The sequence below is a fragment of the Phyllobates terribilis genome, unplaced genomic scaffold, assembly GCF_046119375.1.
Source record: "Phyllobates terribilis strain yellow unplaced genomic scaffold, ASM4611937v1 Scaffold_2__4_contigs__length_985480577, whole genome shotgun sequence".
In the NCBI taxonomy this organism is placed as follows: domain Eukaryota; kingdom Metazoa; phylum Chordata; class Amphibia; order Anura; family Dendrobatidae; genus Phyllobates; species Phyllobates terribilis.
In genome coordinates, this window is record NW_027362762.1 from 322,510,808 (window position 1) to 322,532,030 (window position 21,223).

The 21,223-nt window shown below is 39.9% G+C and overlaps 1 protein-coding gene across 2 annotated transcripts in view; it reads right to left on the reverse strand.

Moving 5' to 3' along the window:
* Positions 1-21,223, reverse strand: part of TUBGCP3 (tubulin gamma complex component 3) — a 79,212-nt gene that overhangs the window by 46,708 nt on the left and 11,281 nt on the right. For both annotated transcript variants that reach the window (XM_073664385.1, XM_073664384.1), the window contains exons 4-7: positions 10,033-10,110; positions 7,178-7,395; positions 2,731-2,903; positions 500-618 (exon numbers count right to left, since the gene is read on the reverse strand). In XM_073664385.1, the coding sequence (XP_073520486.1) occupies positions 500-618; positions 2,731-2,903; positions 7,178-7,395; positions 10,033-10,110 (588 nt within the window). The remainder of the gene's footprint in view (positions 1-499; positions 619-2,730; positions 2,904-7,177; positions 7,396-10,032; positions 10,111-21,223) is intronic.

Genomic DNA, 21,223 nt, shown 5'->3' on the forward strand with positions numbered 1-21,223 from the left:
GTATGGCAGTACACGGCCCTGTTAATTATCTACTATTAAGCCCTGTCAATAGAAAAAAATAGAACTCTCATTAAAAGCTCGAAAGCCCAGAGTTTTATGTTTTCTTTAAATACAATTTATTTTAATGTGTATAAACCGCATTGGAAAATTGCACTGCAAAAGTCTATATGTAAAGAAGTTCTTTATTGTGACCACTAGATGGCAGTACAGATCCGTTTAAAAAAAAAATACACACATTTTATTGCCATTAGACTAATCTCAATAAAATGTCATGTATGGGAAACCTTTAAGGCCATCACCCAGAAGAAAAACTGACTGTATTTAATACAGCTTAGTATACATTTAGAGCACAATGAAAAGAACAGGATTAGTTCACAGATTTACAACCAATAGGGTTTTAATGAATGACCTACAAAACGTAGCTCGCTCCTTCTTAAGAGCCTTACTAGCGTGAAATGTATCTACAAGTGTATATCATGTACCGTGCGCTTATATTCACCTTGCTGTCCACCTTGTAGCAGTTTTCAGAACTGCACATTTTGATACTCTTCCCATCAATTCCTTGAAACACATACAACATGTCTCTTACAAGGGAGGTTTCCGTTACTTCCACAGACCCTAGAAAAGAAAAAAGGAGAAGATCGAGAACATTGCAAAGTAAAAATTATGTGAAGAACAATTGTGCAAGATAAACATAATTCGCTCCAATGTAAAGATGGCAAACTAACTTTAAGGTGTTTTAGGAGTAGAAAAGAAAAAAAAAAGTCTGCAGTCACTATGTCACAATTCCCCCATATTCACAATGCGAGCGGGCAGAAAGCTCCTTTAAGATGCCCCTCTGGTCTTACATTAATAATTACTACAACATCAGTGGCTGTGAAATTCTTGACCCCAAATGGCCACAGTCCACCTCAGACCACCCAAAGGCCCACCGTCAGATTGGTCACGGGAAAACTGTGGCTGCTGTGAGTCACATAAGCACCTCTACACCCTGAGGCATATAATGAGGGCCTAGAAGTATGACAGGTCACGCCACAGTTTTTCTTTAACTTGCATTTATTAAAAAAAAGATTTTCAATGACCTTCTTGAATAACACGATCTCAGTCACAGTTTTAGTAAACTAAGCAGGTGACAAACTGCGCTCTATTTTTTATCTACTAAAACTGAATTAAGCTGAGGACTGAGGGACCATCCAATTAAAGGGACTGACATTGAATGGGATCTGGACAGTCATTCTCAGTGCAAAACACGGAAAGGTTTTTTATATTTTTTTTTTGCGATAACTCTGGTGCCACCTGTTGGAAGTAGCAAACCTAAGAATCAAAAGGACCCTTTTCAGGGCTGTGATCTTTCTGCATACATTCAGTAAGTCTCACTATGTCAACTTGGTGCTCTCCTTGAGGAGAAACTTTGCTCCTTATTCCTGTAAGAATTGAGCAGTTATCCTTTAGTTTATCAACATTATTTTAGTGAGACTCTCTTTAAAAGGTACGTCACATCCAGTTATAACAGTGCAGAAGTCTAAGAGCTAAGGCTGCTAATAAACCTTGTGGTGGATCAGTGTTCTCTGTGAGAAGTCATCCATATGCAGCTACTGCAGGAGATAAGAAGTGCAGAATACAACTTCCCCGGCAGACTCCGCTGTTTCCCAGTGATTGCAAGTAGCCAGTACCACTACCTATGCCCAGATGCGTACGTTTTTCATCTGAAATGGGTTGCAAGTCCAGAAACAATGCTGAGATTCCCTAATTGTTAGCGGGGCACAGCCAGACACTAGGGTCAGCTTTAACATAAGTGATCAAAAGCTACGCTACACAGGACTTTCTATGACTGCAGCAAGCTCAGGATTAGAAACATAACTCCCTTCCTGTGCTTATTGTAATGGTTTATAGACAGAAGACTGATACATTTTTGGATTTCAGCCAATTGGAAGACCCAAAAATCACTATGTTCTGATTGTGGAGAGCATCAAGTTGGTGCAGGGAGACTTTCATGCAAGGTTTCTGTGGGAATTTAAATATGCAAATAGTCTCCTCAGAAAGGAAGTGGGCTATTAGAGGTCAATAGCAACCTTTTAAGGGGGCCTTGCCACATGACTTAGAATAAAAAGCCAAATCAGAAACTCCATTTTTGGACACATGATCTGGTGTGTTTGCCCCTCATCAATGCAAAGCATGAGAACCAAACTGATATGGCTAGGTGAGAGGCCTCTGACAGGGGATATAAGGGTTAAAGTTCGTCCTTGTAGAAAGTCAAAGTTGGCTATAGGCCAATACAAGGCTGAAAAATGAAATATGCAAATAGTTTGTAGAAAAAGAGAACAGAAATCTAGCGCCACCTATAGGAAGTATCAATACAAACAGTCCTTTTCAACCCTTTAAAAGGGCACTCAGAGGCCTTTCACCCAGCCAAACCCATTCTTCTGCTTTGCACTAATGAGGGGCAAACACCTCAAAACACACATGACTACAAATGGAGTTTCTGGTTTGGTTTCTGACCCTAAGTCGTATGACAAGGTCCTTTAAAAAGTCGATATTGAATGTTAGGATTCTTACTTTCCTTAGGAGACACTGAAAGTTCCTGCTCTCTTCCTTTCTGAAGAGGCAATTTGCATATGTTGTGCTTGGTGAGGCTCGGCATTGCTCCAAAGATTTCCAACTAGTTTATTGGCACCATAACCACAAAATATCTTTACAGAAAAAAAAAAACATATATATTGTATTGGTTACCACTAGTATCGCCTTCTCTCCTAGTTCTTGGTACACCACGGGCAACTGGATTGGGAATTGCTTTGGAGGTAGCATTCTGCAATGTTGGCTGTTGACCAGTTGCTAAAGTCCATGCAAGGCGGGTGCCCAACTGCTGCCGCAAAGCATCTCCCATAGGAGTTTGATAAGGCTGTCTGAAAATGAAGAAAAAAAGGCAGCATGTAATTCGGTCAATCAAGATAATGGAGTCATCTGTCTGGATCCCAAGCTATGAATAAGTGTAGTCCCTTATATGCATAGCTGGGAACATGGCGCAGACCGTCTCAAAGACAAATGCTGGGACAAAGCCTCCCACAACCATAATGAACATATGACCCAACTAATTAGCACAAGGCAGATTTTACATCTCAGTTAAGTTTTATCCTCTCAATTCATGGCCTTGCATCGTGAAAAATCAAAGAGCGCTGACACATATTATGGTCACGTGCCAAGGTCAGGGGATTACAAGTGCACAGATTTACCATTCTCAGAGAATGTGCTCACCAATTACTGATTGTGCCAAAACTCCCCATCGTTTCACTATGAAAGGGATCCTTCAGAGCCAAAAAGAATATTCCTCAATAGCGGGACAGACAACAACTGATAGCTGCTGGGTGACCTAGATGCCTAGGAATGTTTCTGCTGGGCTTATATCAGTTCTTCCAAATGTACCCCCTTACTTAGGAGAGAACTGTAAAGTACTGAGCTGAACTTCTGGACAAAGATCGCTTTTGCCCGGTTTTAACCCCTTAGTGACAGAGCCAATGTTACCCTTAATGATCAGGCCAAATTTTTTAAATCTGACCAGCATCACATTATGTGGTAATAACTCTGGAACGCTTCAACGAATCCCCGTGATTCTCAGACTGTTTTTTCACGACATATTGTACTTTATGTTAGGGGTAAATATTTTTTGTGTTTATTGGTGAAAATATTGGAATTGCGCATTTTCAAAATGTTTATTTTTATATCCTTAAACCAGATAATCATGTTGTACAAAATAATTAATAAATAACATTTCCCACATATCTACTTTACATCTGCATCATTTAAAAAAAAAAAATTTTTAACTCTTCTAACTTCCTAACAAAATAAAATGTTTTTTTTTTTTTTTTTTATTGATGCAGATGTAAAGTAGATATGTTTAGCAGCAATTTCTCATTTTTTCAAGAAATTTACAAAACTTGTTTCTTTAAAGGGACCTATTCAGAGTTAAGTGGACTTTGAGGGGCCTATATATTGGAAACTCCCCAAAAGTGATACCTCAATGCTGCGGTCAGGAAATTTTATTAACCCTTCAGATGCTACACAAGGATTAATATAAAGTGGAATGAAAAAAAAAAAAAAATTTACTCTAAAATGCTGCTTTAGCCCCAAATTTTTCAATTTTGCAAGAGGTACCACCAAAAAGTGGACCTCACAGTCTTTTACCCACTTTCTTATGAGCGCGTTGATACGCCACGTGTAGTCAAAAAGTTCTGTTTGGACAAACGGCAAGGCTCTGAAGGGGAACTATTTGAATTTTGGAACATAAATTTGGCTCTATTTGGAATTGTGATTCCTAACCTTTTTTATCACATTGGGAAACCCCTACCAATTGTCTATCTTATAACTCACTTACAAGTTCCACCATTTTTTTTTATGTGCAGAAAGTGAAAGAGTATTGCAGAGTCCGTGTGGTTCAAAAACAACAAATAACAGAAAACCCCCATAAATGTATTTTTTGTAAATTATAACCTCTTATGTATTTATCTAGTGAGGTAGGTAGTGAGTAGTTTAATACCACCATTTTTTATGCAGTTGATGCAACACAAGTTTGAAAAATTACAATTTGCATTTTTTTCACTGTCTCTTTTATGCCTTCTGAGGAACACACCTCAAATTTTATTGCACTAGTTTTCAGTGTTCAGAAATACATCCAATATGGCACCAATGTGAGTCCTGGACAGACGGCTGTGCCTATAATAGATGGCGCAACATTTGATCTTTAGGGTAAAATAGATGGAATTCCACGACCCATTCAAAGCTTAGAGACATTGAGCAAACAAGAAAATCCTTCTAGGAATTATTACTCACAGAGGGAGGCATGGCCCTAAAAACATATTTGATGATTATAAAACTTGGTCTAGCTTACAAAACAGTTGTTCTGCAATTGCATATGTTATAGCAGGAAAAATAAACTGGTCGTACGTCGTCTGTTTAGCTCCATCAATCCCAATATAAGGGACTAATGTGCCAATAGATGTGGTACACCATAAAATGCTCCAGCCCGCCAAGATAGGAAGCACTATATGCACAAAACAACGTATCACCTACAGAATTCTAAAAGTATTGTCTGGTACATGAGGTTCAGCAAGAACCATGCAGTAAAGCCCATAGTGTACAAGTACAGAACAGCCTCCTTATTAGAGATCCTCCAATAAAATGTTCATGCCCGTATCACCAACATACATATATAACTAATATCAATGTAAACAAAAGTTTTGTGTAAAACCAGTCAAACTGAGATAAATGGTCAAATATGTTTATGTGAGTAATCCTGGAATTGTCACAATGCCTGACTTTTCAAGAACATTTGTGGGGTCCACATTCGGTGGAATACAGACGCGGGCATGTGGACGGGAATTTGTCTAAATAATAGTTTGAACACTAAAAAAAGAAGAGAGCTTTAAACATAGGCCAAGTTTTAAATCAATAATTTTATTATACAGACAAATATAAAAACAGAATGGATACGTATAAAAAGTGAAATACCACAGAGGAGGCAGCAAAAGGTGGGTATGTCTGAATGTAAGTATACAAGTAGTAATCAAATAACCTGTACATAATTAAAAGACACCTCTATCAAGATCTCATCTAGCTGATGCTAGGGGGCGCTATTCACTTATGTCTCAGCGCCATTAAAAAGCAATGAGAAATAAGGCCCCTTAATTGCCTTTGTTAAAAAGGTGTATCGGTGGTCGTTAAGGGGTTAAGCAAATTTTATCAACACTCCCAGCATAGATAGGCAGGGTTAAGAGGTAGCATTCACTCATTATGGATCTTTATTATTTTGCGCTATTAGATCCGTCCTGAAACTTTCCTTAGGATTTAAAATATGATGATGAAAAATATAGTCTTCCCAACAGTTCCCTTCACCAATTTTAAAAGTATCACTCATGATAGTACATTGATCCTGGAGAAGCGGCGGCTGCAGCGCTTCACCATTTCACCCTGCTCGTGTGACAGACTCTCACAGTGAGAAGCATACAACCCGCAGTACATACAGATGTACAATCTGGGGCTTAGATCCTAAGCCAAGTCTGAAGAGTACACTAATCGTTACATTGATTTCACATGACCGAGTATAAGCCTGACCAGATGTAAATAAGAGTGCTGCATCCGAGACGTTTTACAATTAGTGGTCCCTAGGGGACGAAAGTTTATTTTATATCTATGCTCTAGTGCAAAGAAAAGTTTTATAAATCAACTGTATCCTTTCAAACTGAACAATGAGGTGTTAAACATATTTTGAAGATGTGTTTGCGACCATTAAATAGAATAGCATTTAAATCCAGTGTAGCCGGCTTACTGGGACAGCAGCTACAGAGAGAAAATAAAATGATATTCTCCTTGCAGCTGCTTGCTCCCAGTCATCATACGGTGCAGGGAACTAAGGGTTATTGCCCACTACACAGTGAGCAGCTGTAATCACTCCTTTGCACTATGAATGACAGCCTGTTCTGCAGACATTTCCATACTACTTTTTAGGATTTGAATGTAATCCACTTACTGCAAGTAGAAAACTCAAGAAATACATGCATCCATTTTAATCTAACATTTCATGTTCCTTTCAAATTCTGTAAATTATTTGCAAGACTTGTACTTCTGGCATGCATATTACTAAAACACATATACTTAAAGTAGTCCACTACTTGGACAACTCCTTCTCATCCCCCACGCTAGGCTCAGATAAAATAAAAAAAAAAAGCTTATACTCCCCTCCCGTGCTGGTGGCGTTCCCGCAGTGTCGGCACTCGCGGTCCTGGAGCTCTCGTGCTGTTGTTGTGACATGTGACGCCGGCGCCCAATCAGCGATGGGGTCACTGTCCCCGCCTCCTGTTGATTTGAACATGGAGAGGAAGTCAGAAATCAGCTGCAGCCTGGACTTCCTCTTCGTGTTCAATTCAACAGAAGGCGGAGACAGTGACGCCAGCGCTGATTGGGCGCCGGTGTCACATGTCATAACCAGCGCACAGGAGACGCTGGACCGCGAGTGCCGACACAACTGGAACGGTGCCAGCACGAGAGTTAACTATAAGCTTTTTTTTTTACTGTATCGGGGCCAAACATTCGGGCCCAAAGGGGTTATCCTAGTAGTGGACTACCCCTTTAAGTTTTTTGGATATTAATAAACTTTTAGAAAAACAGTCTTCAATTGAAAGCTTACCCTGGAACAAATGGTTGTGGATTAGGTGTTGGCCCATTTAAGGAATACATTCCCATACTGCCAATTCCACTGCTTCCCAAGTTGGCGGTATTTTGTGCAGATGGCACACTTCGATCCTGGTAGTTCAACGGTAAGCTCTGTGGCCGGGCATAGTAATATGGCGTAGAGTGTGCATCACGTGGCAAAGCTTGAGCAAACAACGATGGATAGCTGGAAATCTAAGATGAAGACAATAAATTGCTACATCTTATTTCATCAGAAATTACATAACAACACAACTTTATAATAGTCAATAGAAGTCAAAAATATAATTTCTATTATGGCAATATACAGGTGTCCTTCTCACAAGGATTTGCTCAAGAACTCAAAATGCTGTAAATAGAGCACCAGACTTATATGAATAAGCAGTCCCAGGACTCTGGTCCTTTATGTCCCGGACAGATGTACATAGACTATGCAATGAGACACCGGTACAATAAGAAAATACCCCTGTACCAAGTAGGTTTATTCAACCCCCATTGCAAATTAGGCTTTTTAGTAAAATTCACAAACTTTCTTCAATTAATAACTAACCAAACAAGTACTATTTCAATAACTCAACAACTAATAATACGAGTGGTTTCTCCAAAGTCAACACATTAAGTGCCACGTACAAGGTAGGGGCATGGTGGAGTAAGAGGCTCCTGATACATTAAGAGGCGCACAACACTTAATCAGGCACATCTTTCAAGTGTTGTCCCATTCTTGTCTTATGTAGGATTTTAGCTGCTCAATAGTCCTGGGCCTATGTTGGCAGATTTTTCGTTCCATTATGCACCAAATGTTTTCTGTTGGTGAAAGGTTTGGACTAAAGGCGGACAGTTCAACACCCAAATTCTTCTTCTTTGAAGCCATACTGTTGTGCTGGATGCAGAATGTGGTTTAGCATTGTCGTGCTGAAATATGCAACTTAATCCTTGATATAGAAGTTGTCTGGATGAGAGCATTTGTTGTTCTAAAACCTGTGTATAATGCTCAGTATTGATAATGCTTCTCATGGTGTGTAAGCTGGCCATGCTATAGGCACTAGTGCAGCCTCATACCATCAGAGATACAGGCTTTAGAACTTTGCGCTGCTAACAAGCTGGATGGTCCCTCTCCTCGAGTCCACAGGACACAGCTTTCATGGTCTCCACAAACAATTTCAAAGTTTGATTCATCTGACCACAGAACAGTTTTCCACTTTGCCTCAGTCCGTTTTAAATGAACATAGGCCCAGGTTAGACAGCAGCGTTTCTGGATTGTGTTGATACATGGCTTCTTCTCTGCACGATAGAGCTTTATGTAACACTAATGTCGGCACCCCTGCATGTTCCCCCCTCCTCCCAGCAGGGACGCCGACATAATTACCGCCCCGGCCGCTCGGCAGTGTCCCAGTTCCCTGCTGTGGCTTCCTGCTTCTCTGGGCCAGCACATGTCTCACAGATCTCCCACCGGGCCACCAAATGCGTGCTCTCCGATTCTTAAAAGAGACAGGGCGCACACTTTGGAAATGCCCCCTGCCAATAGATGGGAGGCATCAGGTATATAATGCACCCTCCCCAGTTTGGTTAGTAAGTGTTGGTGCAACTAGTCAGTTGCCAGTTCCATGTTCTAGTTAACAGTGTTGAACCTGTTCCTGTTGTCTGAGCCTGAAACGGATCAGGCGGTACCTAAACAAGTACCAGTGTCCATCCTGTTTGGTGACCCAGAATCCATGTTGCCTGAGCAGGTTGTGTTATCTAGCCTATTTGTGATTCCGAATTCTGTCCTGCCAGTGACTCAGAATCTGTGAGTGTGACCCTGACCCTTGGGGTCAGCTGCCGCAGTACCAGGGACTGCCCTTGGAGTGGTACCTGGCGGCTACCTGCAGCTCAAGCCTAACTCCACCATCAGGAGCTCTAGCAACAACCAGGTAACCGGGTGCATGGTACTTTAAATTGCATTTGTGGATTGCACTGCAAACTGCCTTGTCCCTTGTGCACATGAATTTCTACAGAATCTCTTGATGCTATCATGTTGTGTAGAAAGAGGGATATTCAAGTCTTTGCAATTTTATATCGAGGAACGTTTTACTGAAATTGTCCACAATTTTCAGACGCAGTTGTTCAGATTGGTGAACCTCTGACCATTTTTTCTTGTGAATGTTGTGAATAAAATATGGTTATATGGGCTTATTGCATTCATGTTTTATTTATAGTGTACACTGCATCCCAACTTTTTTTGGACTTGGGGTTGTAATTATTAGAGTACCTTTAGCTATTGTGACCTGCTGCAAACGTGACACATACCCAAACACCAACTTCTGGCAGCGCCCCTGAGGAATCTTAGAAATGGCCTGCAGTTCACTAATATTCTTAGGTTTGCATGCTGCAACAGCCTTCCTCAGATTCCATCAGATTTTCTACAGTCAGGTGACTGTGATGGACACTACAGAATCCTCCAGGACTTCTGAAACTGAGCCTTGGTGGAATATGATGTATGTTTGGGATCACTGTCCTGTTGGAAAGGCCAATAAAGCCCAAACTTCAGCTTCCTCACACAAGGGTTTGGCAAATTCTCATAAGATTCCCTGACAAGAGATTGGATCTATCTTACCCTCCAAAATGATGCATATTTCCAGTGCCAGAGGCAGCAAGGCATCCCAAGAACATCACCAAGCCAAAGCCATGCTTTAAAACCAAATATACAATGGGGGCAGGATAATTTTGATTGCAAATGTAGGTGTTTAAAAGTAAAATAAATACCATCACGTGTGGCTAGAATCTATGACAGGAAAAAGAAAACCATACAATTAAACTGTCTAGTCACCGCCTAGGAATCTTACCACTGCATACCTTGCTTGACTGTTTGCGTGGGTCTTCACTTAGACTAAGCAATAGGTACAGAATTGACCATCTGTTTTTTAACACACCCTGCAAGAAAAATTGTATTTGTCAGTTATATCCTTCAGACAAAATGGCTGATGTAGCAAATCAACTTTTCAGCTGTATTATACAGTAGGCATCTGCATTTAACAGATACTCCTTAGAGGGGATATCTGGGACTTTAAAAAAAAAAAAATGGTAAGCAGTTGCTAACAGAGGCAACTACCTGCCTGCTGTACCTGGCGCTGGTCATTGACAGCTCCTGCCAGAGATCCAGCTGCTCCCTGTCAACAGAGCCGCAGTTTCTCTTCCTATTGACAGGACGGAGCTACTGGCTTCCTCCAATTAGGCAGCGGAGAGCTGGCTGTCAATCAGCCTGACACCAGTAGTCCCTCCCTGTCAACAGGAAGAGAAACTACCGCTCTGTTGACGTGACGTCAGCGGAAGTCTGCGATCGATCTGTGCCGACGAAGAACAGCGCCGGCCACAACAGACAGGTAGATGAAAGCCTAGACAGACCAAAATTAGGGGCTCTACCATCAATAAAGACAACCTATATATAACTAGGAGCATTAGTCCAAAGACAGACATATTAAGCATACAAAAACAAATCACTAGATATACAGTACATAGGGGAATAAATAGTAAGTGGAAAATAAAACCTGAATGGTGGCCAAAGAAACCCAACGCACGTTTCGCTTCCTCTGACAGACATACTTTTTGTATGTTTAATATTGGACAAGTATATGTCTTTGAGATCCAGAATCCTATAGCAAAGTGATCAACTATATCACTATTTGATACTGTGGGCTGTACAATTTATTAAGTGTGCTACTAAAAAGTAGGATTTTTTTCCACTGAATATTTAGTGTTAAGCTTGATTTGTTGATACAACCTATTGAATTGTGATTATTACATGTTATTTATTTGAAGTCTAGTTTGGGATTTACCTTCAGTTGTGCTCAAAAGTTTACATACCCTGGCAGAATGTTTCCTTTCTTGGCCTTGTTTCAGAGGATATGAATGATAACCAAAAAACTTTTTCTCCACTCATGGTTATTGGTTGGGTGAAGCCATTTATTGTCAAACTACTGTGTTTTCTCTTTTTAAATCTTAATGACAACCAAAAACATCCAAATGATCCTGATCAAAAGTTCACATACCCCAGTTATAATACCGTGTATGGCCACCCCTAACATCAATGACAGCTTGAAGTCTTGTGTGGTAGTTCTGGATGAGGTTCTTTATTTTGTCAGATGGTAAAGCTGCCCATTCTTCTTGGCAAAAAGCCTCCAGTTCCTGTAAATTCCTGGGCTATCTAGCATGAACAGCGCGCTTGAGATCTCCCCAGAGTGGCTCAATGATATTGAGGTCAGGAGACTGAGATGGCCACTCCCGAACCTTCACTTTGTTCTGCTGCAGCCAATGACAGGTCGGCTTGGCCTTGTGTTGTGGATCATTGTCATGTTGGAAAGTCTAAGTATGTCCCATGCGCAGCTTCCGGGCTGATGAGTGCAAATTTGCCTCCAGTATTTGCTGATAAAACTTGAAGGAAAAGATAAATGCTGCATGTTATCAACTTTTCCTGTGCCTTTGTAGCTCACACATCCCCAAAACATCAGCGATCCACCTCCATGCTTTATTGTAGGAATGGTGTTCCTTTCATCATAGGCCTTGTTGACCTCTCTCCAAATGTAACGTTTATGGCTGTGGCCAAAAAGTTCAATTTTGGTCTCATCACTCTAAATGACCTTTTTCCAGAAGTTTTGAGGCTTCTTTCTGTGCTGTTTGGCATATTGTAGGCGAGTTATTACTGCGCAAATGTCACAAAGTGGCTTTCTTCTGGCGACTCGACCATGCAGCCCATTTTTCTTCAAGTGCCTCCTTACTGTGCATCTTGAAACAGCCACACCGCTAGTTTTCAGAGAGTCCTGAATTTCAGCTGATGTTATTTGTGGGCTTTTCTTTGCATCCCAAACAATTTTCCTGGAAGTTATCGCTGAAATTTTTGTTGGTCTACCTGACCGTGGTTTAGTTTTTACAGAGCCCCTGATTTTCCATTTGTTAATCAGTTTGAATGCTGCTGACTGGTATTATCAATTCCTTGGATTTTTTTTGTATCTCTTTCCTGTCCTACCATATAACCATTGACAATTCTTTTCCTTTCCCCATGACTCACAATTCAGAAACATCAGTGGCTGGATGAAAGATGCAAGAGTCTGTCTGGATCCCAGAAACTCACTCAACTATTATCCACACACACTGATTACAAGCAAACAGGTCACAGGTGAGGAGGTTACCTTTAGTAGCCATTCAAACCCATTTGTGTCAAATTCTGTGCATGTTATCATGCCAAAACCACCAGGGTATGTGAACTTTTGATCAGGGTCATGTGGATGTTTTTGGTTGTCATTAAGATTTAAAAAGAGAAAACACAGTAGTTTGACAATTAATGGCTTCACCCAACCAATAACCATGAGTGGAGAAAAAGTTTTTTGGTTATCATTCATATTCTCCGAAACAAGGCCAAGAGAGGAAAAATTCATCCTGGGTATGTAAACTTTTGAGCACAACTGTATATGGTTGAGCCCATGTCTGACATTCTCCTTTTATAACATGGATTTTATTGTGTGCCTATATTTTATGTATATGTATGAATAAAGAATTTATAATTTGAAACAAATTTTTGCCTACTGCTCCTAGTTATATATAGGTTGTCACAACAGACCAGGTAAGTAGAAACTACCTGCCTGTTAATGCTTAGGCACATTTTTTTTTTTTAAAGTCCCAGATCTCCCCTTTAAAAGCCGCTGTGAATCTCTGCCGCAGCACATTTATGAAGAGCAGCCGTTCCAAGATTCTATCATATCACCGCTGCACCCCCACAAGACGATCGCTTGTTGCCAAGGCAGCCGACATGGCTGTCCTGTCGGCACTCCTGTGGCTGTACTCCATAGGAAACCATAATTTTGCTTTCAGTCATGTCCAAAAGTGTTGGCACCCTTGAAATTGTTTAAGAAAAAATATTTCTCCCAGAAAGTTATTGCAATTACACATGTTTTGTTATACCCATGTTTATTTCCTTTGTGTGTATTGGAACAACCCAAAAAAAGCAGAGGAAAAAAAAAGGCAAATTGGACATAATTTCGCACAAAACCAAAAAAAATGGGCTGGACAAAATTGTTGGCACCCTCAACTTAATATTTGGTTGTACGCTCTTTGGAATAAATAACTGCAATCAATTGTTCCTACAACCATCAACAAGCTTCTTACAGCTCTTAACTGGAATTTTGACCACTCTTCTTTTGCAAACTGCTTCAGGTCTCTCATATTTGAAGGGTGACTTCTCCCAACAGCAAATTTAAAGTCTCTCCACAGGTGTTCAATGGGATTTAGATCCGGACTCATTGCTGGCCACTTCAGAACTCTCCAGCGCTTTGTTTCCATACATTTCTGGGTGCTTCTTGAAGTATGTTTGGGGTTATTGTCCTGCTGGAAGACCCATGACCTAGGACTCAAACCCAGCTTTCTGACACTGGGCACTACATTGCAACCGAAAATCCTTTGGTAATCATCAGATTTCATGATGCCTTTCACAGTCAAGGCACTTTGAGCGAGAGGCAGCAAAACAACTCCAAAACATCTTTGAACCTCCACCATATTTGACTGTAGGTTCTGTATTCCTTTTCTTTGTAGGCCTCGTTCTGTTTTTGGCAAACAGTAGAATAATGTGCTTTAGCAAAAAGCTCTATCTTGGTCTCATCTGTCCACAAGACAATTTCACAGAAGGATTCTGTCAAACTGCAGTCTAGCTTTTTATTGTGTCTGTGTCAGCAGTGGGGTCCTCCTGGGTCTTCAGCCATAGCGTTTAATTTCATTCAAATGTCGACGGATGTTTGCACGGACACTGATGCACCCTGAGCCTGCAGGACAGCTTGAATTTTTTCGCAACTTGATTGGGGCTGCTTACCCACCATCCGGGCTATCCTGCATTGCAACCTTTCATCAATTTTTCTCTGCCACCCATGTCCAGGGAGATTACCTACAGTGAATGTGTTGTAAACTTCTTCATTATATTGCGCACCATAGACAAAGGAACATCAAGAACTCTGGTGATGGACTTGTAACCTTGAGTTTGTTGATATTATTAAACAATTTCGGTTGTTAAGTCCTCATCCAGTTCTCTTCTCCTCTTTCTGTTCACCATGCTTAGTGTGGCACACTCTGACTCAATCTTTGCACTGTGTGTCTACTTCTCCCCTTTTTATCTGGGTTCAGGTGTGATTTTCATATTGCCCACACCTGTTACTTGCCACAAGTGCGTTTGAATGATCATCACATGCTTGAAACAAAGTTGTCTACCCACAATTTTGGAAAGGTGCCAACAATTTTGTCTATCCAATTTTTGGGGTTGAGTGTGAAATTATGTCAAATTGACCTTTTTTTCTCTTATGTTGTTCCAATACACACGAAGGAAATAAACAGGTGTATAACAAAATATACATATGCAATAATTTTCTGGGAGAAATACTTAATTTTCTGGAACAATCTGAAGGGTGGCAACACTGAGCATGACTGTATATCCTGCAATCCAGATCAAGAATGTAAAACAAGAGAGAAGACAACTGCAATTTCATGTACCCTTGGCAACCAAAAAAAAAGTTTTGAAAATGAAAAAAAAGAAGCCTAAAAATTTAGATGACCTCTTTGTTCCCCTCAATAAAAAATATTCTGTTTCACCACATTTGTAAGAGTCCAAGCTATCAAAATAGTGACTGTTTAACCCATTTTTTTTTCGGCTGACATATTTCTTCACAAAAATGCAATTAAAACCAGGGTTGTGGAGTCGGAGTCGTGGAGTCGGTGTCCATTTTTGTGGAGTCGGTATAAAATGGACCAACTCCAACAATATACAATAAATTGGGTACAATAGTTCAATGCAGTTTGTGGGGAATATTTTTTCATAAGAATTTGGGAAAGTTATGAAATGTCCTATAAATGTCTGTCCTATTCCTGATCTAAGGGTCTAGACTTTTAGCTGAGATGAATCTGTATTATCACTTAAACATGAGCCATGTATGAGGGAGTCTGAGTCGTGGAGTCGGAGTCAGTAAGTGTCAGGGAAATTGAGGAGTCAGAGGTTTGGCTTACTGACTCCACAGCCCTGATTAAAACATTGTGTGCACCCCAAAATATATCAGTAGAAACATCAGCTTGCCATGAAAAAAAAAACCTTACACAGGTCCATCAACTGAAAATTAATAAGAGGTTTATTTAGAAAATGACAACACAGACCAAACTTAAATAAAATAATAAAAAAAATAAAAACACACACATTATACAAATTTGGTATTGCTATAATCATTCTGAACTGAAAAATAGTGTTGCCAGGTCAAATTTACCAATAAATGAAGTAAAAACTAAACACAAAAAAAAAATGTATTTTTTTTCCTGCACTTGGAATTTTCTTCCCGGTTTCCAGTTCACAATATGGCAAAATGAGTCAAAATGAGTTGTGCCGTTCAAAACTATAACTGGTCACGCAAAAAATAAAAAATAAATAAAAATAAAAAACACAAGACTTCATGTAGCTAAGATGGTAGAAAAAAAAATGTTATGGCTCTTTAAGGAAAAGGAAGAAAAAATTAAAAGGCAAAAATAAAAAAAGGGGTGCAGCAGTAATTGTAGCTGAAGGCTGCAAATTCAATTTAGAAGAACAACACACCACGGTTTGTGCAGACTTGAAGCCAGGCTACAAATTTTCAAATTCATACAACGACCCATCGATGGAAAACTTTTTGGATTTGTTATACAGTGTGTAATATTTGGTGTAAACACATTGAAATCTACATGCAAATACTTTACAAAACACTTAAAATTTGGAAAGTATTTTGTGCCACTCTATAACAAAGAGAATAAGTCACGTGAAAAAAAGCTATATTAACAGGCAGATATGGAGTTAATCTGCAGGTTAATTGTGTTCTGAAGCGACGCGGAACCCGCACTGAGAGCCCCGCTGCCTAGAAGAAATGACCTTTATTCCCCCCACCAGGGTTCGTGTTTCAGTCACGGGGATGGCGCCAGCGCTGGTTCAGTCACCGCTCTGTGTATAGAGAGCAGCGGCTGTAACCGCTCCCCCAACACTGACTGATAGCAGCTCAGCATTAGGTCCAGCTGTGAGTCAGTGCCAGGGGCGTGCTTACAGCCGCCGCTCTCTATACACAGCGCGGTGATTGAATGCCGAACCCTTCAGGTTCACAATGTGACATCAAATAGAGCTGGACGATTCTCCAAAATTGATAAAAAAACAAGAATAAAATTGGTCAGAGAAGCTGCCAAGAGGCCTACGGCAAGGATCTGCAGGAGTTTCTGGTTCTGGTTGCGTACTGCATGTGACAAACTCCCGTATTCTTCATATGTCTGGCCTGTGGGGTAGGTTGGCAAAAAGGAAACATATATATATATATATATATATATATATATATATATATATATATTACAGTACAGACCAAAAGTTTGGACACACCTTCTCATTTAAAGATTTTCCTGTATTTTCATGACTTTGAAAATTGTACATTCACACTGAAGGCATCAAAACTATGAATTAACACATGTGGAATTATATACTTAACAAAAAAGTGTGAAACTACTGAAAATATGTCTTATATTCTAGGTTCTTCAAAGTAGCCACCTTTTGCTTTGATGACTGCTTTGCACACTCTCGGCATTCTCTTGATGAGCTTCAAGAGGTAGTCACCGGAAATGGTTTTCACTTCACAGATGTGCCCTGTCAGGTTTAATAAGTGGGATTTCTTGCCTTATAAATGGGGTTGGGACCATCAGTTGTGTTGTGCAGAAGTCAGGTGGATACACAGCTGATAGTCCTACTGAATAGACTGTTAGAATTTGTATTATGGCAAGAAAAAAGCAGCTAAGTAAAGAAAAACGAGTGGCCATCATTACTTTAAGAAATGAAGGTCAGTCAGTCCGAAAAATTGGGCAAACTTTGAAAGTGTCCCCAACTGCAGTTGCAAAAACCATCAAGAGCTACAAAGAAACTGGCTCACATGAGGACCGCCCCAGGAAAGGAAGACCAAGAGTCTCCTCTGCTTCTGAGGATAAGTTTATCCGAGTCACCAGCCTCAGAAATCGCAGGTTAACAGCAGCTCAGATTAGAGACCAGGTCAATGCCACACAGAGCTCTAGCAGCAGACACATCTCTACAACTACAGTTAAGAGGAGACTTTGTGCAGCAGGCCTTCATGGTAAAATAGCTGCTAGGAAACCACTGCTAAGGACAGGCAACAAGCAGAAGAGACTTGTTTGGACTAAAGAACACAAGGAATGGACATTAGACCAGTGGAAATCTGTGCTTTGGTCTGATGAGTCCAAATTTGAGATCTTTGGTTTCAAACACCGTGTCTTTGTGCGACGCAGAAAAGGTGAACGGATGGACTCTACATGCCTAGTTCCCACCGTGAAGCATAGAGGAGGAGGTGTGATGGTGTGGGGGTGCTTTGCTGGTGACACTGTTGGGGATTTGTTCAAAATTGAAGGCATACTGAACCAGCATGGCTACCACAGCATCTTGCAGCGGCATGCTATTCCATCCGGTTTGCGTTTAGTTGGACAATCATTTATTTTTCAACAGGACAATGACCCCAAACACACCCCCAGGCTGTGTAAGGGCTATTTTACCAAGAAGGAGAGTGATGGGGTGCTACGCCAGATGACCTGGCCTCCACAGTCACCAGACCTGAACCCAATCGAGATGGTTTGGAGTGAGCTGGACTGCAGAGTGAAGGCAAAAGGGCCAACAAGTGCTAAGCATCTCAGGGAACTCCAAGATTGTTGGAAGACCATTTCCGGTGACTACCTCTTGAAGCTCATCAAGAGAATGCCAAGAGTGTGCAAAGCAGTCAACAAAGCAAAAGGTGGCTACTTTGAAGAAGCTAGAATATAAGACATATTTTCAGTTGTTTCACACTTTTTTGTTAAGTATATAATTCCACATGTGTTAATTCATAGTTTTGATGTGAATGTACAATTTTCATAGTCATGAAAATACAGAAAAATCTTTAAATGAGGTGTGTCCAAACTTTTGGTCTGTACTGTATATATACAAAACCTTGGCTATGTTTTCACAAATCCTACATCAAGTCTTCCAAAAGCAAAAGGGAAAATGTATTATGGTTTGATGAAACTAAGGTTGAATCTTTTAGCTATAATACCAAGAGGTGTTTGGTGCCAAGCCAACAATGTACATCACTAAAAGAACACCATACCCACAGTGAAGCAAGGTGGAGGCAGAACTATGCTTTGGGGAAGTTTTCTGGCAGCTGGAACTAGGGCTTTAGTCAAGGTGGAGGGAATTATGAACAGTTCCAAATATTAGTCAATTTTGCAACAAAATTATCATGTCTCTGCTAAAAACTGAAGAGGACCCTAAGCATACCTCCAAATCAACTAAAGAATGGCTTCGCCAGACGAAGATCAAAGTTTTGGAATGGCCCACTCAGACTGAATGTTGTCATGAGTACTTTCACAAGTACTAGTTTAGGAGTGTGCATATTTATGTAACCACATAATTTACATTATTTATATTTCTTTTTTCACCCAAGAAACGATTTCCATTTATTTTTCAGTTGAATTGTACAAAATAGGTGACATTAAAAGGTGGAAAAAGTTCTGATATGATTCAGTAGTTTTTTTTTTTTTTTTATATCCGCTGTATACATACACAAATATTTACATATGTATACACACGCATACTGTAAAATTTGTGATGTACAGTGAAAAATAACGCAAGACCCTTCATAAAGCAAATTTAGATATGAGGATCTGGAAGTTGTCCTCCTCCATCACTCATTACTAAAACGGACACAATGAATTGGCCTCTGATGTAAAAACATTTTTCGTTTCCCAATGAAGACAAAAATATATTGACATAAAAAATATCATGTCAATTTTCACACTGTCCACCAACTTACCATGTACCGCAACCATCAACAAAATTCATAGGAGACATAATCTTATAATAAAAAAGGGATACCAACTGTGTACAAACTACCATTACAGAACGTTCGATCAAGGAAGCCCTGTTTAGGACGTAAGTGCATGGAGTACCATTTTGTATGACAAACAGTATTATCCATTAATGAGATGAACTAATCGTTTCTTCAGTTCCCATCCAAGAATCAATAGTGTATTTAACCTTCAGCCAGAAACAAAAGCCGCTTAAAAAGCTTGTATGTGAAAAAAAACTCAATAAATCTGTGGAACAATAAAGCAAATGATCCTAAAAATAAACCTTCACCACTCAGCGTAGGCCGTTATGTTAAAAGTCAAATAAAAAAAATCTATTCCTTGCAAGAAGTTTCCTATGATCAAGAATGCTAAAAGGGTTTGATGGTTCAAAAATAACATCACAAAACCCACTGCTTTTATAATGGCCATACTGCCCTTCCTACGTCTGCAGAAAACATTGTCTTATTGGACTAACACAGCAAAAAGATTCAAGCAAAAAAGAGCAGCTCAAAATAATGTCATCAATCAGTACAGACCCAATTTCTAGAAGTTCGTCCACATCAAGAACGACATAGGTCAAATTTCCAGTTGTAATTGCATTCCCGGGACCCAAACAACCTAGCACATGCTACCAATTCATTTTAATTATTTACTAATAGATGCTAGGGTTACACAGCGATATTTGATGCCCAACACCAATTCTCAGAAAATCTGAGAGACACGACTTGCTGTTGCATCATTATTTTGCAACTCTGATTTTGCTGTAAAATAAAACATATTATTCGTTAAACACATAGAAAACCATTTATTCCATCATTTAAAAAAAAACAACAAACATGTATGCCAGGGAAATATCAAACACATAAGTGGTCAATAAATATGAGGGTCTAACAGGGAATAAAGTCATCTGATCAAGAGGTACTCAATTCATAGTTCTTTCCAGTTTTGTACTCACATAAAAGTACATGTGCATAAACAGTCACTCAAGATATCCGAACCCGACGCGCGTTTCGTTCACTGCTTCCTCCCCTTGAGAAAGCAGTGTGCGAAACGTGTTTCAAGGTGCGGACACCTTGAGAGACTGTCAGGGTAACTATTGTCCACTGTTACTAATCATGTCTTAGATTAAATATGAATTCAAATCTAATTAACAGGTCTAGATCCTTATTTATGCACATGCACTTTAATGAGTGTTTGTATCTGATTACATAATATATGAATAACATATGAATTGAGTGCCTCTTGATCATATGACTTTATTCCCTATTACACCCTCATTTTTATATCCACTTATCTGTTTGATGTTTCCCTGGTACACATACAGGTTTTTTTTTTTAATAATGGAATAAATGATTTTCTATGTATTTAATATATTTTATTCTTATACAAGTGAGGTAGACCTTTTTTGTAGGATTCATTAATTATTGGTAGACAACCATTTGTTAGCTTTTGTGAATCACTTTTCTGTAAAATACAACAGCCAAATTGGGACAAGTTGCATGTAACTTACAACTTGTCGCATGCGATGTGCATTGAAGTCTATGGTAAGTGTGCTGCTTGAGGCATGCGGCAGAGAATCACACACATATGGAACATTAGTGACTGTGTTGCAGGTCGTATTGCGACACCATAGGAAATGTAAAACAGCGATTTCGGTGGCACGCGACAAATGTTGCCATGTAGCCCTAGCCTTATATCAGGTATCTGGATTACAGGTGAGGCCTTTGGCACCCTGGCATACTATTACATCAAAGTGATCAAGTGGGTGCTGACACTGTGCCTGGGCAATCACTAGCAAGAGGACAACTGTAATGTAGTTACACTCACACTGCCAGTGCCAGCATCAGGGAAAACTCAGCAGTGAACTGGTTAAATGCCATGATAAAGTATCCCCTTCCCTCAGCAGCATGACAGCTGGGGCTGGCATCACTATAGAGACCGCCTCAGCCCAAACAACAGTCCCCAGGGACGTCTCCAACAAGTACATGTCTGTGCTCAGACAACATACTCAAGTATGCCAGTATATTGTAATGGGAATGTTAAGGAAAATATAAAATCCTTAAAAAAAAATAAATGCCATAAAGCAAACAAAAAGTGACAACAAAACTACAAGGTTCCACATTTTATACATGCA